At 43.6% G+C, this 16,094-nt stretch overlaps 2 protein-coding genes across 2 annotated transcripts in view; one reads left to right on the forward strand and one right to left on the reverse strand.

Annotated features, from left to right (window-relative positions):
- Positions 1 to 13,347, forward strand: part of LOC149002387 (histone-lysine N-methyltransferase, H3 lysine-9 specific SUVH1-like) — a 43,731-nt gene extending 30,384 nt beyond the window's left edge. Inside the window, exon 3 of the mRNA XM_089136694.1 lies at positions 13,022 to 13,347. The gene's annotated coding sequence lies outside the window, so the exon portion shown is untranslated. The remainder of the gene's footprint in view (positions 1 to 13,021) is intronic.
- Positions 837 to 2,057, reverse strand: LOC149002388 (uncharacterized). The gene has a single exon (XM_089138706.1). It carries the CDS (start codon positions 2,055 to 2,057, stop codon positions 837 to 839), a length of 1,221 nt encoding a protein of 406 aa, XP_088994832.1.
- Positions 13,348 to 16,094: the final 2,747 nt, after the last annotated feature.

Consider the following 16,094-nt stretch of genomic DNA (forward strand, 5'->3'; position numbering starts at 1 on the left):
CTTCTCGGATTTCGTCAACGAACTCCAAGTTCGCTCTGAGCCCTTCCTCATTCTGATTTTCATCAAAGCATTACGATCTTATAGATCCTACTAATACTTCTACTAGGACCAGGGTCTCCATTCCGTAGGACAATTTGAAGGGAGTTTCCCCCGTTGGAGTTCTTGATGAAGTCCTATAGGCCCAGAGAACATGGGGAAGCCCATCAACCCATTGCTTGTGACTTTCCTCCAATCGTCTTTTAATGCCATCCAACAACGTTCGATTGGTGACCTCCACCTATCCGTTACACTGGGGGTACGCCACCGAGGGTTTCCTGAAGTCAATGTGGTAAGTTTTGCAGAAAGCTTCAAAGGCAGGGTTGTCGAACTGAGTTCCGTTGTCTGTCACAATATCTTAGGTAGGCCACACCTATATATGATTTTGTTGAGGACGAACTTCTCCATCTGATTTTCCGTAATGGTAGCCACCACTTCTGCTTCCACCCATTTGGTGAAATAATCAATAGCTACGATCATGAATTTTCTTCCACCAGACGCCGGCGAGAATGGTCCCAGAAGGTCCATTCCCCATCTGGCGAAGGGAACCGGACCGAGTATTGACACTAGAGGGACTGCGGGGGCTCTTTGGACTGAATAATGCAATTGATAGGGTTCGCAGTGACGAACATAGTTGTATGCATCTTTAATTATGGTCGGCCAGTAGAGTCCTTGCCTCAAGATTTTGAAAGCTAATGCTCTTGCCCCCATGTGAGCTCCGCGGATACCCTCGTGCACCTCTGCTAATGCGTACTAGGCACCTGCTTGGCCTACACACTCAGAAGCGGTCCTTCGCTTGATCATTTATACAAGGCTCCTTCCATCAAGGTGTTCGTGGCTTGTCTTTTTACAATGTTAGCCTGAATTGAGTCTTCAGGTAGCTGATCCTGTTTCAGGTACGCCGTCAACTCGTCCATCCAAGATGGTTCTGTTTCTTCGATCTCCATCATTTCCAAGGCATCGATGCTAGGTTCGTGGAGAACTTCCTGGTAAACTAAAGCCTCTATGTCTGAAATGCCAACTGAAGCCAATTTAGCCAAGATGTTGGCTTTTGAGTTTTCTTCCCTGGGGACCTGGACAAACTCACATCGATTGAATTGACCCTTCAAACCATTTGCCATATTCAGATAGTGTGCCATCTTCTCCTCCCTGGCTTCGTAACTACCCTTTATCTGGCTTACTATCAGCTGGGAGTCGCTTTGTATCCTTAATTTTTGAACACATAGAGAAGTTGCTAAGCGAAGCCCTGCCAGTAATGCTTCGTATTCAGCGACATTGTTGGTTGCCGGGAAGGCAAAACATAGCGCATAGTTAATGATAAAGCCGCCTGGACTTTCCAATACTAAGCTGGCTCCGCTTCCCGCAGCATTACTCGCGCTGTCTACGAACAAGGTCCACATTTCCAATGGTCTCTCTTGGCCTCCACCGTCGTCCCATCCGCTTGCAAATTCCACAATGAAGTCTGCCGACTCCTGGCCTTTTATTGCTATTCTCGGCTGGAATTCTACTTGGTGCTTGCTTAGTTCCACGGCCCATGCGACCATTCTCCCTGCTAGGTCCGGTCGATGAAGGATCTTCTTTAAAGAGGCATTGGTGAGAATCGTCATTGGATGGGCCTGGAAGTAAGGTCTTAGCTTCTTGATAGATATTATCACGGCTAGGGAGAGCTTTTCGATTTCTAGATATCGAGTTTCCGCATCTAAGAGAACATGAGAAACATAATAAATAAGCTTTTGGATGCCCCCATCTTCTTGAATCAACACAGAGCTTACAGCCTTGGGAGACGAGGCAAGATACATGAACATTTTTTTCCTGGGAGTGGGACGCACCAGGATGGGAGATGAGCTCAGCTTGTCTTTCAGTTCGTCAAAGGCATTATGACATTCATCGGTCCAGATCATTTCCACCGTGGTGTTTAGAGTTTTTAGGGCCGCAAAGAAGGGTTGGCAACGCTCACCAGATTTAGCCAGAAAGTGGCTCAAGGCTGCCACTCTTCCCATCAGGCACTGAACTTCCTTCATGGTTCGCGGCGGCTACATGTCCAAGATTGCTTTGATCTTTTTAGGATTTGCCTTGATGCCTCGCTGCAAAACCATAAATCCTAGGAACTTCCCAGACGACACCCCAAAAGCGCACTTCTCAGGATTTAAACGCATCTTGTGCTTCCGAAGGACGCCCCCCCCCCCCCCCCCCCTCCCCTCCCCTCCTCTTCCCCCCCTCCCCTCCCCCCCCCCTCCCCCCCCCCCCCCCCTCCCCCCCCTCCTCTTTTTTCTTCCTCCCCCCCCCCCCTCCCCCCCCCCCCCCCCCCCCCCCCCCCCCCCCCCCCCCCCCCCCCTCTCCCCCCCCTCTCCCCCCCCCCCCCCCCCCCCCCCCCCCCCCCCCCCCCCCCCCCTTTTTTTTCCCCCCCCCCCCCCCCCCCCCCCCCCCCCCCCCCCCCCCCCCCCCCCCCCCCCCCCCCGGGGGGGCCCCCCCCCCCCCCCGCTTTGTTGTTGTGGAATTTATTAATTTGATTAATAAATTAAATGCCCAAGGGCAATATTGGAAACTCACTATTAGGGCGGTTACAAAATAGGGTTATATATTTTGGTAACCACCGCATTAGTGAGTAAGTAACTGAGTGATTCATTCGCACGAGCGAATCTCTAAGAAACGGCGGCTCCATCTCTCTCTCCCTCTCTCTTAGAATCGCAGGCTTAGAAATTCTTCTTTCCTAGTATTTGATCTTCATTCCATTAATTCACGGCATTTGGGTTGTGGATATTATTCCCTTTCCCTGTGATTGAGGAATCTCGCCGGTAAATCTTTGGTGGTGGAACGAGAACATGGATCTAGACTTCCGCTGCGAATACTTCAAGTAAGGGAAAGCAAATCCAGGTAAGGAATTTTTTCCCCATCAATTAATTGAATTGAATTACGTTTGATGTATTACCAACATTGGCATCGAGCCATTGGTTCCCACGTTTATTGTCCCCCCCATTGGTTCTTTTTTGTTGGCCAATGGGAGGCGGTTCCCCGTTTATTGTTCCTCCCCATTGTTTAATTTTATTGTATGGATCCAATGGGAGGATCAAGGGTTTAATACGAAACCCATGGGAGAATTGATAGGGTTTTTGGAAACCTTTAATTTTGATTCGGATCCGAGTGGGAGATCCTTGTGAATTTTCCTAATGAAGATTTGCATGAATTGATAATCCATGATGATAATTTTTTGTTTAAAAATTTATTGTTGGATTTTTTTTTCATGTGTTTTTGGATGATTTTTTGAGTGAAAAAACGTGTTTTACCGTTTTTTTTGAAAAATTTCGTTCAAGAAAAATTGAAAAATCGCCGTTTTTTGGTCACTGTGGACCAGACGGACGACCGTCTGACCAGACGGTCGTCCGTCTATTATCAGAGTGGTCACAGTGACCCAGACGGAATTTCCGTCTGGGAGGCGGTCATCCGTCGGCGGTCACGGATCCGTCGGAATTTCGCCGTGGCGGACGGTCATCCGTCCTGGCATAAAAGCGAACGGAATTCCGCGCGACGGATTCCGTCTGGGAGATGGATTTTTTGGATATTGGTCCGTCCAGTTCAGAATGTGTTTCTAACTTACTGGACACCAATGGCCCGACAATCTGTGTGATGTTTGGGCATTGAGGGCCTATTGGGGCCTAGTGGGAGCTAATGAGGTAGAAGTGTTCTGTGTGAACCACCTCATAGCTTTAACATGATTGCATGTTTTATTTTAATAAAACTATTTTTTTATTTATGGGTCTATCAATCATGTTTCTTGCACAGAATGAAGCTAGTGTATAAGTCTATGTGGGTTTGCATGAGAATTTGATTGAATGTTTTTTTAGCATCTCTTTTGGTTTAAGTGCTTATCCCATAGGTTGACTATGCTAGTGTGATTTTTTGTTGCATGAGTTGTGTTTTATGCTAGATTTATTGAACTCATCCTAGTATGTAATGTCTCTAGAATAAATGGCTGCTACCAAGAGCATTGTTGCTAACTTCGCGAAAGGAGATAAACCGAATGAGAGGTATTATGACCTTTGGCACCGAAAGGTGCAGTATCTCCTAGAAGAATAGAACATGCTGGAAACCGTAAACTAGACCATGTCCCCACCTGAGGAAGGTACCACTTTGCACGGATAGCGGGAACCTTGAGCTTTACAATGCCTGGAAGAGGAAAGACCGGGTAGCCAGGATTACAATCCTGAGCTCCATGAAGGATGACCTGATGCTTCGATTTGAGAAGCATGGGACTGCAAAGTCTTTGTGGGAGGGCTGTGAAGTTCCGGTATGGAGGGACTTCCACCACAAGAGGCTGCCAGCTCGGACTCACCTTTGACGGTTATAAGATGCGCCAGGGTCACACCATGAGGCAGCATATAACCATCATGTCCAACATGATTGGTGAGTTGAGCGAATGTGGGCGCCTAAAGACTGATGAGGAGCAAGTCTCTGCATTCATTAGGTCATTGCCTAAGTCTTGGGAGCATATGAAGATCTTCTTGACTCATGTTGATGAGGTCAAGACATTTGATCAAGCTGCCAAGCACCTTGAGCTAGAGGAGGATCGGATGTTGGCCGATGTCCCTCACATTGAAATAGTTGCTGCTTTGAAGCAAGCACTCGTAAGGGTGCGGGCTTCAAGCGCAAGAAGGAGAGAGCTCAACCTCGGTGGTCTAGGCAAAGTAATAGAGGTGGGAACAGAAACAAGAGTGGTTTATGAGACATGGTTTTAGAGTTGTATTTGAAAACAATTCTTTGGTTTTGTATCTGGGTGATACGGTTTATGGTTGTGGTTTTCTTGTAATGGTTTCATTGTATTGGATACAATTGATTATTCATTTAATTCTAGTAGTGCTTTTGTTTGCCAAGATACTGTGTGTATTGTTTCTAATTTGTGGCATGCTAGACTAAGACATATTGGTTTAGATAGGATGAACAGGTTGGCAAGAGAAGGTCTCTTAGGCCAAGGTTCACTATCTGATTTGCCAATCTGTGAGTCATGTCTAGCGGGGAAAAGCAACTAGAAAACCATTTAAAAGGGCTTTGAGAGCCTCTCTTCCTTTAGAACTTATCCATTCGGATGTGTGTGGACCCATGAATGTGCATACTAGAAAAGGACAGTCATATTTCATCACATTCATAGATGACTATACAAGGTATGGTCACATTTATCTAATTTCTCATAAGTCGGAGCTCCGGAATGTTTTAAGAAATTCATGAGCTTGGTTGAGAATCGGTTAGATAAAAGGATTAAAACTCTTAGAACGGATAGAGGTAGAGAGTATCTCTCCGATATGTTCAAAGGGTTATGTGATGAAAAGGGGATATCTAGACAACTTACTATTCCAGGGACTCCACAGCAAAATGGGGTTGCTTGAGAGGAGGAATAGAACCTTGCTAGACATGGTGAGATCCATGATGGCGCGGGCAAATCTACCCATCTCTTATTGGGGAGATGCTTTGCTTGACTACGGCCTATATCCTCAACGAGTTCCAACCAAATCGGTTCCTTCCACACCATATGAGTTGTGGACCGGAAGGAAGCCAGATTTGAGTTACTTGCGCGCATGGGGATGTGCAGCATATGTTCACTCTACTTCTCACCAATATGGAAAGCTTGGACCCGAGAGGAAGAAAGTGTATCTTTGTGAGATATTCCGAACCCTCAAAGGGCCATGTCTTCATTGGACTAGATGAGAGTGAGAGGAGAACGGAACTTGAGTCTAGGGATGCAACATTCTTGGAGAATGATTTTCCATCTCTTTCGGGAGTTAACAAAGAATCATCGGAATTCTTTGAGATACAAGATAGTGGTCTTGTCACTCCGGGGATTCGATTCGGATAATGAACCTGGGGTTCATCCGGAAGATCCTAGTGGGAGTGGGAGTGCGGATGTGATAGCTACCTTAGACGGTGAGCAATCGACATGCACTTGCGCCGTAGTGGGCGCGGGCTAGTTCCTCGTCGACGTTTCGACATAGAGGATGAAGCCTACATGGTAACTCGTGAAGAGATCGGCTGTGAGATGATTTCGGTCGATGAGCATGAACCAAAGAGCGTGCGTGGAAGCTCTTGCGGGGTCAAGCTCAAAGGAATGGTTAAAAGCAATAAAGGAAGAGTTGGAGTCGATGAAAGTTAATCATGTCCGGGACTTGGTTGACTTGCCGCCGGGCCGAAAGGCGATTGGGAACAAGTGGGTTCTCAAGATCAAAAGAAAGGCGGATGGATCTATTGAGAGATTCAAGGCTCGTTTAGTGGCTAAGGGCTACACCCAACGAGAGGGCGTTGATTATGAGGAAACTTTTTCCCCTGTGGTTAGGTTTGCCTCAATTCGCCTCATGCTAGCCATTGTTGCTCAGTTGGACTTGGAGCTTTATCAGATGGATGTAAAAACTGCTTTTCTCAATGGAGAACTTGAGGAAGAGATCTATATGGATCAACCTCAAGGCTTTGAAGCACATGGACTTGAGCGCAAAGTGTGCAAGCTTAAGAAGTCCATATATGGCTTAAAGCAAGCATCTAGGCAGTGGAATGTGCGCTTCCACCAAGCTATGATGGAAAATGGTTTTTCCATGCTTGAGGAAGACCACGTGTTTACACCAAGAGATCGATAATAATTATGTCATTCTGACACTATACGTAGATGACATACTTATGGCTAGCAATAGCAAGGAGCTATTGGAAACCATTAAGAAATGGTTGTCCTCCGTATTTGATATGAAGGACATGGGTGAAGCAAGCTATGTGCTTGGTGTCAAGATTGTCAGAAATAGGCAAAAGAGATTACTGGGTTTATCTCAAGAGACCTATATTGACAATGTCTTGACGAGATACCAGATGCACAACTGCAAACCAATTGATACTCCAGTGGAGAAGGGTTTGCATTTGAGCCTTGATATGGGTCCTAAGACTCCAGAGGAGAAAACCAAGATGGAAAGAGTTCCATATTCCGGTGCGGTGGGTAGCCTTATGTACGCTATGATGTGTACTAGGCCGGATATTTGTTATGCGGTGGGTTTGGTTAGTCGGTACCAATCAAACCCGGGCATAGAGCACTGAAGCGGTCAAGAGGATATTGAGATATCTCGGAGGAGCGAGTAACTACATGTTGTGTTACCAAGGATCGGATTTGCGGTTAGTTGGCTATAGTGATGCCGATTGGGCTGGAGACATCGATGAGCGCAAATCAACCTCTGGATATGCTTTCTTCTGAATGGCGGGGCCATTTCGTGGTGTAGCAAGAAGCGGGCTTGTATATCCCTCTCGACCATGGAAGCGAGTATGTGGCATGCTCAGCTGCGGTTCAAGAGGCTGTTTGGTTGAGGAGATTCCTTCGACATACTGGGATTGTGATGACATCCAAAGAGGCTGCCCTTGTCTCTTTGTGATAGTACGGCGGCTCTTAGCTATGTCAAGGACCCCAAGTATCATGGGAAGACCAAACATATACGGTTGAGATATCACTTTGTTAGAGACATTACATCAAGAAAGAAAGTTGTACTTAAGCACATATCTACTAGTTTGATGGTAGCTGACCCTCTTACCAAACCTATAGCCAAGGATGTTTTTATTTCTCATGTAAAATCCTTGGGCTTGCGTAGATTGTGACTTATTTTTGTCTTGAGACTTTCTTATTAATGAATAATATGAGTTCATTCCAGCATTTTTTTATTCACTTTCGTGTGATTGTGTTTCTTCTAGCATAAAACAACATATGTCAATAGGCAAGAGAATGGCTCACTCACACGAGCATTCGCCTCTGGCGCCTTGGAGGCGAGCGAGAGATGAGGCGGATTGTGAATGACTTTGTGTAGGTCAATTCATAATCATGATGTCGCCTTGATTTGGAATCAAGATGAGTTTCTCTATTGTGAAGAGAATCGACATGAATGTTCCCACTATTCATGTTGCCTATAGGAGCCAGGTGCGAGTACTTTATGTGGCGCTAGGGTGGCGACAATAAAGAAACTCGGGTTAGGCGCAAGAGGTTGCGACTGGACTAAGACCTGTATGGTGTTGAGATGGACATACGTTCTATTGTATATAGAATGCTCCACCATAGCACATATATCATACTATGTGTGCTTAGCGATCATTGGAAATGAGAGGATGGATCCCTGCTCCTCTCATTGTGTGAGTCCTGGACCTTATGGTCCATTAGTGTTCTTAGTGACTTTCGACGACATCATGAAACGAAGGGTTGATGTGGCTACTTTGGGGTGTTACCTATGGTCATGATTGATTCGACCTAAAGGGGCACTACCGGGAAAGGAGTCAATCCTAAGTGTAGTGATGGTGCAGGGCGAAAGGAAAGGTTTGATTCAACTGCACCCTAAAAAGTGTTTCTTGGCGCCAACCGTATGTGTTACGGTAGTGAACATTTTAAGGACAAGAAGGTGATCTCTCGGAGGGATCGAGATACCTTTAGTGCGGTGAGTTTGAATAAACCTAGGACACTGTGTTATACTAATGCTTATTTGATTTGTTTCTATGAGTGATGTGCCATTACGGCCTTGCAGGAAGGTTTCTAGTTTGGGGCTCACGCGTGCGGGTATATCACCGGTCGCACAACCCATTTTGCCGTATGACTTGTGGATATTAGTGTCGGGACACGGGTGGTCTATGTATCTGGGATACATAGTGAAGAGATCAATATATATGTATATCATGGGGATATGCATGTGTGTGGGACACAAGAGGTCTATGTATCCGGGATACATAGCGGAGAGATTGAATGTGTATATCGGGATATACAAGTGTGTATGGGACACATTGAAAGATTAACACTTGCCCTTGTGCAAGTGGGAGCTGTTGGAATTTATTAATTTGATTAATAAATTAAATGCCCAAGGGCAATATTGGAAACTCACTATTAGGGCGGTTACAAAATAGGGTTATATATTTTGGTAACCACCGCATTAGTGAGTAAGTAACTGAGTGATTCATTCGCACGAGCGAATCTCTAAGCAACGGCTCCATCTCTCTCTCCCTCTCTCTTAGAATCGCAGGCTTAGAAATTCTTCTTTCCTAGTATTTGATCTTCATTCCATTAATTCACGGCATTTGGGTTGTGGATATTATTCCCTTTCCTGTGATTGAGGAATCTCGCCGGTAAATCTTTGGTGGTGGAGCGAGCGTGGATCTAGACTTCCTGCGAATACTTCAAGTAAGGAAAGCAAATCCGGTAAGGAATTTTTTCCCCATCAATTAATTGAATTGAATTACTTTTGATGTATTACCACCCCCCCCCCACCTTTCCCTCCTGTCATCTTGCACCTCCACAACAAAAGTTGCCCCTGTAGTAGGAGTTGCCAGTTGTTTCCGGATGAAGTTCAATTAGCACATCTTGGACTGCCTCTGATCTATTTTACAAGTCCCTATTCCCTTAGCAATGGGAAATTTCATCATCATGTGTCTGGGGGAGATCACTGCTCCTAACACCGTCAATGTAGGGCGCCCCAAAATTATGTTGTATGCTGAGAGATTTTGTACGACCATGAACATGGTGGGTACGATTATAGGTGAAACCCAGCCTTATCCTATCCCTGACCCTGACCCGGAACCCTTGTTGTTTGTAGGTCCGAAGACCCGGAGTGGAAGAAGGAGAGACTTGTGGGCCTTCTCAGTTGGAGATTTGTCGCTAGATTCTGAGCCCATGGACATTGACAGTGATGCCCCTTACTTGGATACATTGTCAGTGTTCAGTGAGAAACTGCACTTAGAAGAAGGGAAGCTTAGTTAAAGTACTTGATGCACTTCCGGTCTTGTTTCGAAGGTATTTCTCTAATCTAGACTTGTTAATTGACTTGTAGGAGAAAACCCACCTCAATTTGGATCATTACTAGCCCTTCAATTCCCTGATCAAGCTTGCTGTCACTGCTTGGTCGACTGGGTCAGTCGACCAAAAGATTCCCAAATCCAAGTAAAAGATGCTTTTTGGATATTCTCTTCTCTACTTAAGTGAGCCTCGTGTCTTCAACCCTATTTTACACTTCTAGCTTGCTGAGAACAAGGGGAGAGCTTCCCAAAGCACTTCCTTGGTTGTGGTGATGATTATTCCATTCAAATCATTGCCAATCATTGTCTCTTGTCTCCATTAGCATCTACAAGGTATGATTCCTCTCTCTTGCTCTCTATCCTACTTTTTTCTCTTCTTCTTCTTGCTGTTGTAACCTTGGAGTTGGTGCTGCAACCTTGCAACCACCACTCCAAGTGTTCATTGTTTACAAATGCATGATCTTATTCCATTCTTGCCCATGCTATGCTCTCATTTTGATTCTTGCATATGCATTTGATTTATTCTCTTCTTAGCATCTTGTATTCTTGTCCTAAACCGAGGTATGAAGCATGCTAAGTCTGATTTCTATGCTAGCATATGATCCTAATTTATTGCTTATCAATTCCCCTGCAATTTCATTTGATTTCAATTAATGCTATGATTCTTGTATTTAGAACATAGGGTTTCAATTTGGGGATTCCTAATTAGACCTTTAGATTATTCTAATTACTTGTTAGATAGTTTTTGTGAAACCCAGCCCTAACCTTGACCCGGAAACCCTGTTGTTTATAGGTCCGACAACCCGAAGTAAAGCAAGAAGTTAGCTACGGGCCATCCCAGTGGAAGACTTGGTGACTGGCTTTGAATCCATGAGTGTTGATGTCAGTGTTCCATTTATGGAAACTATATCTTGATGAAGATCGGATTAGTTGATGGACTTGGAGTGCTCTCTGTCATGGTTCGAAGGCATTTCTACCTACTAGGTAAGTCACTTGGTGTGTGTGCAAAACCCCTTGATGTTTGGATTTGATCTGAGCCTTCATTTCCCTGTTTTGGTCTTGCTGTTCTGATTGGTCGACTCATTGGTCGACTGGACCAGTCGACCAATCCAATCGATCAATGGGTTCTATTTTTGCTAATTAGGTCTTGCTTGCTCTATTTAAGTCCAATCTCGAGTCTACTTCGTATTTTTTGCCTCCAAACTCTTTGGAACGTACCAGAGACCTCTGCAAGTCATCTCTCTTGCTTCCTTGGTGATTATCTTGACGGATCTTCGTCAAAATTCGTGCTTCCACACAAAAAGGTATGTGATCATCCTCTTCTGTGTTTCATCTTTGATTCTTTGTTATTTTCTTTCCTTTTCTGATTGAGGATAGTAGAGAAGATGTTGTATCTCTATTGCAACTATCTCTTTACTCATTTCCTCTCTTTTCCTAAGGATCTAAAGCTTGGTGGATGATCTTCATCAAGATCATCACTCGCTTTTGAAGGAAAACTTGTATGCATTCACTTTCCTTATTTAGATTATTGTTCTTCAGCCTTAGACTTAATTTTCTTGAAGATCTATGCATGCTTTTCTTGATTTCTTATTCACAATCAGTTATCCATCATCTTATTGTTCTTGTTCATGATTTTTACTATGAATTCTTCAAGAACCATGATTGATCTAATTATGGTAACTTATGTTTCCTAATTTGTAACTTGAAAACTTGATTCGATTAGTGTTTTGAAGTTCTCTATATACTAGGATGCTGCCATTGTAGTTTACCCCTTGTTTAGTACCCTTTTGAACCACCAAATTCGGTTCTTTATTCTCAAAATTCTGATTTTTGAAGGCCACTGTCTCGGTTGGTCGACTCATTGGTCGACTGAGGCAGTAGACCAAGTCAATCGACCAATGAGTACATCAACTCCATATTTGGTCTGTTTTGGATGTTTTGATATCTTTTCTTCTAGGAATCTTTCCTAATATGTTGTATACACTTGTTTAGGACATTCTTCTCAAGTTTTGTCAAGATCTTATTTGATTCCTTAAGATTCCTTTGCGAGTTATAAAAGGTAAGGATGGTTACTTCCTTAACTACATAGATTGCATATCTTAGTTTCTATATTTGAATATTGTTAGTTTATTTCTTTAATTAGATTCTTGCAATGTTATACTACTGTTGTACAATCTTGATTTCAGTAGCATTATTTGTTTATGATTCATGTATGATTTACTTACCAAATATATGCGAGTTATATATTATTATTGATTTCTTTCCATATATGTTATATATTATTATTGATTTCTTTCCATATATGAAGTTGCCATATATGTGATTATTATGGATTGATGCTTGTGTATGCTTAAGTATGGTTTGGAAAGGGGAGGTGTCCTTTAGACACTTCTGTCCTTGGACTACTATGGGAATATTATGGGATGTTTTCGGAGATGCCCTTTGGACACCTTCCTAAACTGTTGGATGACATATTTAGGACTGTCTAATGGTGTTTGGCTAGGATGTCCCGTTATGTCAGACCCTAATCAGAGGGGTATTGAGACCGAACGACCCGTGGTAGCAATGAGGATTCATGGGCGCTCAAGACCGGTAACCAATCCGTGAGAGGACAGGAATCACATTGTGGGGACCATTTATCGGTAGGGTTGCATATGGTTAGACTTGGGCTCACAGGCGCTCAAGACCGGTAACCAACCCGTGAGGGGACGTGAGAGCTTCTTGTTTACCATATGTGGAAGACATAGGGTTGATGAGTCCGTAGTCAGGGACTATGAGGACTCTAGTGTGAAGGATACCGGAAAGGATCGCTAGGGGCGAGGAATGGACGTATCTGGATCTGACTTGATGTAACTGAGTAGGAGACTTGCATTTGGCTAGGCTTTGACCCTGACATGCGCTGGTACTTTGACCAATGGTGATATGAGAGAGTGGTGACTTATACCCCTAGCCATGGAATGTCCCAAGGGATGCCGGACCCACTACCAAAAGGTGTTGTGTGATGAGACCTTCTTAAAGAAGTACGGTGTTATGACTTAAAGCATGTCTGTCAATAGAGACCAGCATATATAGAGATAGAATCTTATTGCATCATGTGTTTCATATCATATAGCTTTTTACTTTGTTTTGAAATCCTGTCATTTATGTTGTTATGGATTAACTGCCTAGTTTCTTTGAAACTCATTCCTTTTGTGCAATGTGTTGTTAGATTACTCTACAGGCACTGATGACTATGAAAGTCAATTCGAGGAAGCGCAAACTGAAGAGGCGTACTACACGCAAGGTGTTGGCAACCATGAACATTACATTGAGGATTCCTCAAGTGGTTTTGCTTGTTACCAGGATTAGCCTTGATGTGGAATGGGAACGTTTGAGCATAGTTGATGAAGTCTACGTTTATGAAGACGTTCTCTATAAAATTGAATAGACTTTAGTTTAGTATGCTTCAGTATTCTTTCCTATTTTAGATACAGTTGTAATCTTTCTTTTGATTTACGAACTACTTTTCCGCTGGTTGTAGAGTGGGATTCCGCCTCACTTTACTTTATTGATTTGACATTCTAATTATCTTTCGTACTCTGATTATATATGATTTACTCTTTCCTTATTTGGATATTTGGTTTATCTTTTGCACATTAATTATTATTGTTCATGATTATGTTATTGTCTATGTGGGAGGCTGATTACCTCGATACTTGGTCTTCGGGGCTGTGGATCACACACTTGGGTATGCCAGGTAGGGTACCGGCTGGGTGGATGTGATAGTTTTCTTATACTGTTACAATCAATCCCTCCAAGTTTCGGATTGATCCAAGCCTCGGAAGTGAGGTTTCGGATCAAATTTCACTATTTAGCCCCGCACTGTTCACTTGGTCGATTGGGTCAGTCGACCAAGTCAGTCAACCAATTGATTGCTGAACTGTGTGCTTCGCCGATTTGATCCGTTCGACCTCCGATTTTTCCAACTTTTTCTCTAATCTTTCATTTATGTTTGTCTAGGGTCTATATACCATATTTGGATCATTTTTTTTGAGATTATTGGATTTTCATCATCGCGACTCAAGGTAAGGACGGTTACCACCATAAATGCATAGACTATGCGATTATTACATTGATGTTGACAACTTAGTAGGCTTAGCTTATTGGTTGTATTTAGACATCATATGACTACTGTAGGTACCTTATGACAGTAGTATCATGTTTACATACTCTTGCTTATCATGATTACTATTTCTTGTTAATTTCATATATGATTGATCATGTGATGTTATGACTTATGTTTTAATATGGTGAAGTATCATGTATGTATGAAATGGTGAAATTGAGAATGTGATTGGATAAGTATGATTTGGGATTAGGGAATGTCCTTTTAACATTTATGTCCTTGGACATCTGAGGGAATAGTATGGGATGTTCTCCGAAGATGCCCATCGACGCTTTCCGGATTATTGGATGACATACATAGGACTTGTCTAGTGGTGTTGGCTAGGATGTCATTGTTGTATCAGAACCGAATCGGAAGGGCATTGGAACTGAACGACCCATGGTAGTAGTGCGATTTGATGGGCGCTCAAGACAGGTGAGTTATATCCGTGAGAGGACATAAATCACATTGCGGATACCCCGAAAGGGGCCATTTATTGGTAGGGTTGAAAATAGCTAGGCTTGGGTTCACGGGCGCTCGAGACCGGTGAGTCATATCCGTGAGAGGACGTGAGAGCTTCCCGTCTACTATTTGTGGATGACCAATAGGGTGGGTGAGTCCATATTTGAGAGAGTCGGATACGTTGACTCTAGTGTGAAGGATACTGGAAAGGATCCCGAGATGGGAGGAATGGACGTATCCGGATTTGACATGATACGACTGAGTAGATTACTTGCATTGGGCTAGGCTTTACCTTGACATGCGCTAATACTTGGACCAAATGGTGATGTGAGAGAGTGGTGACTGAAACCCAAGCCATGGATTGTCCGAGATGGATGCAAGACCCATTACCAACTGGAGCTGAGTGACTGAGACTTACGCAAATAAGTATGGTGCTATGACTTAAAGTATGTCTACCATAGAGACTAGCATATGTAGAGTTAGAATCATATTTGCATCATCTGTTTCATATCATCTTGCATCATGTTATGTTTTGTATCATATGACTTATGTATTACGGAATAACTGCCTTGCTGAGTTCTCTCGAACTCATTCCTTTCTATGCAATTGTTTTGTTAGATTACTCTGCAGGTATTGAAAACCTAATGGCTCCTTCCTCTAGACGGACCCGGATGCCTCATAATACTCTCAAGGTCTTGGCTACTATGAAGATCACATTGAAGATCCCGAGGGTGGTTACCCTCCTTTCCAGGATTAGCCAGACCTTAGTGTGGGAAAGGCCGTGTTTGGTCTCCTATGTTTATACCTATGAGGATATCTTGTATAAGACCGAGGAGACATTTGTTTAGACTTTTATATTTTTATACTCTTTTTAAGTTTTGGATTTGTAACCTTAACTTTGATTATCTACATTCTGTTGTGACTGAGGAAGTGATGTCCACTCACTTTCTTCCCTTTTGATTACATATTTGGTATCGTTTTATTCTGCATTCTGATTATCTTGTTCTTATCTTATTCATGATTTCTTTTATTATATGCTTTGACCTTTATTATTATTGTTCATGATTGTGTTATCGCGTATGTGGGAGGCATGGTTGCTCAATACTTGATCCTTGGGACTGTGGATCACATACCGAGGTATGCCAAGTAGGGTACCAGCTAGGTGGATGTGACATGACCTGTTGGGGGAAAAGTCCCCACAAGTCAGATCTAGATGTATGTTGCCTTCCACAATTATGGAACATCCCGCAAAACCATAGAGTAGAGCCGTCGTCGGCTGGAGGGCCTCCTGGTCTATCTTGAGCCTACGGAATGCGTCAAGGGACAGGATATCCACTAAGGATCCTGTGTCCACCAAGGCTCTGTATATCATATGGTTTGCCAACCTGACCTTGATGACGATAGCATCCTCATGCGGGGTACTGACATCAAGCTCCTTCTCAACAAAAACAATAGGCTCGCTCTGAACAAAACGAGTTATAGCTGTCGGCTCCACGGCACTGATAACACGTGTTCTTTGCTTCATTTGGTTAACCGACCCGGGGTTGGGCCTCCTGAATATCGTGTTTACTCGAGGGAGGTCCTCATCTCTAGGGGCCATTGGGGCCTTCCCCCGATATCCCATTTCTTCAACAGGAAGGGTGCGGCTACGTCTTCTGGAAGAGGGCGAGGTTTC

This window comes from Hakea prostrata, chromosome 10 (genome assembly GCF_041222555.1).
Source record: "Hakea prostrata isolate BN-2017 chromosome 10, UWA_Hpros_2, whole genome shotgun sequence".
NCBI classification, from domain to species: Eukaryota; Viridiplantae; Streptophyta; class Magnoliopsida; order Proteales; family Proteaceae; genus Hakea; species Hakea prostrata.

Coding starts and splice junctions, on each gene's coding strand:
- LOC149002388 (XM_089138706.1), bottom strand. CDS start 2,057: ATGAAGGAAGTTCAGTGCCTGATGGGAAGAGTGGCAGCCTTGAGCCAC.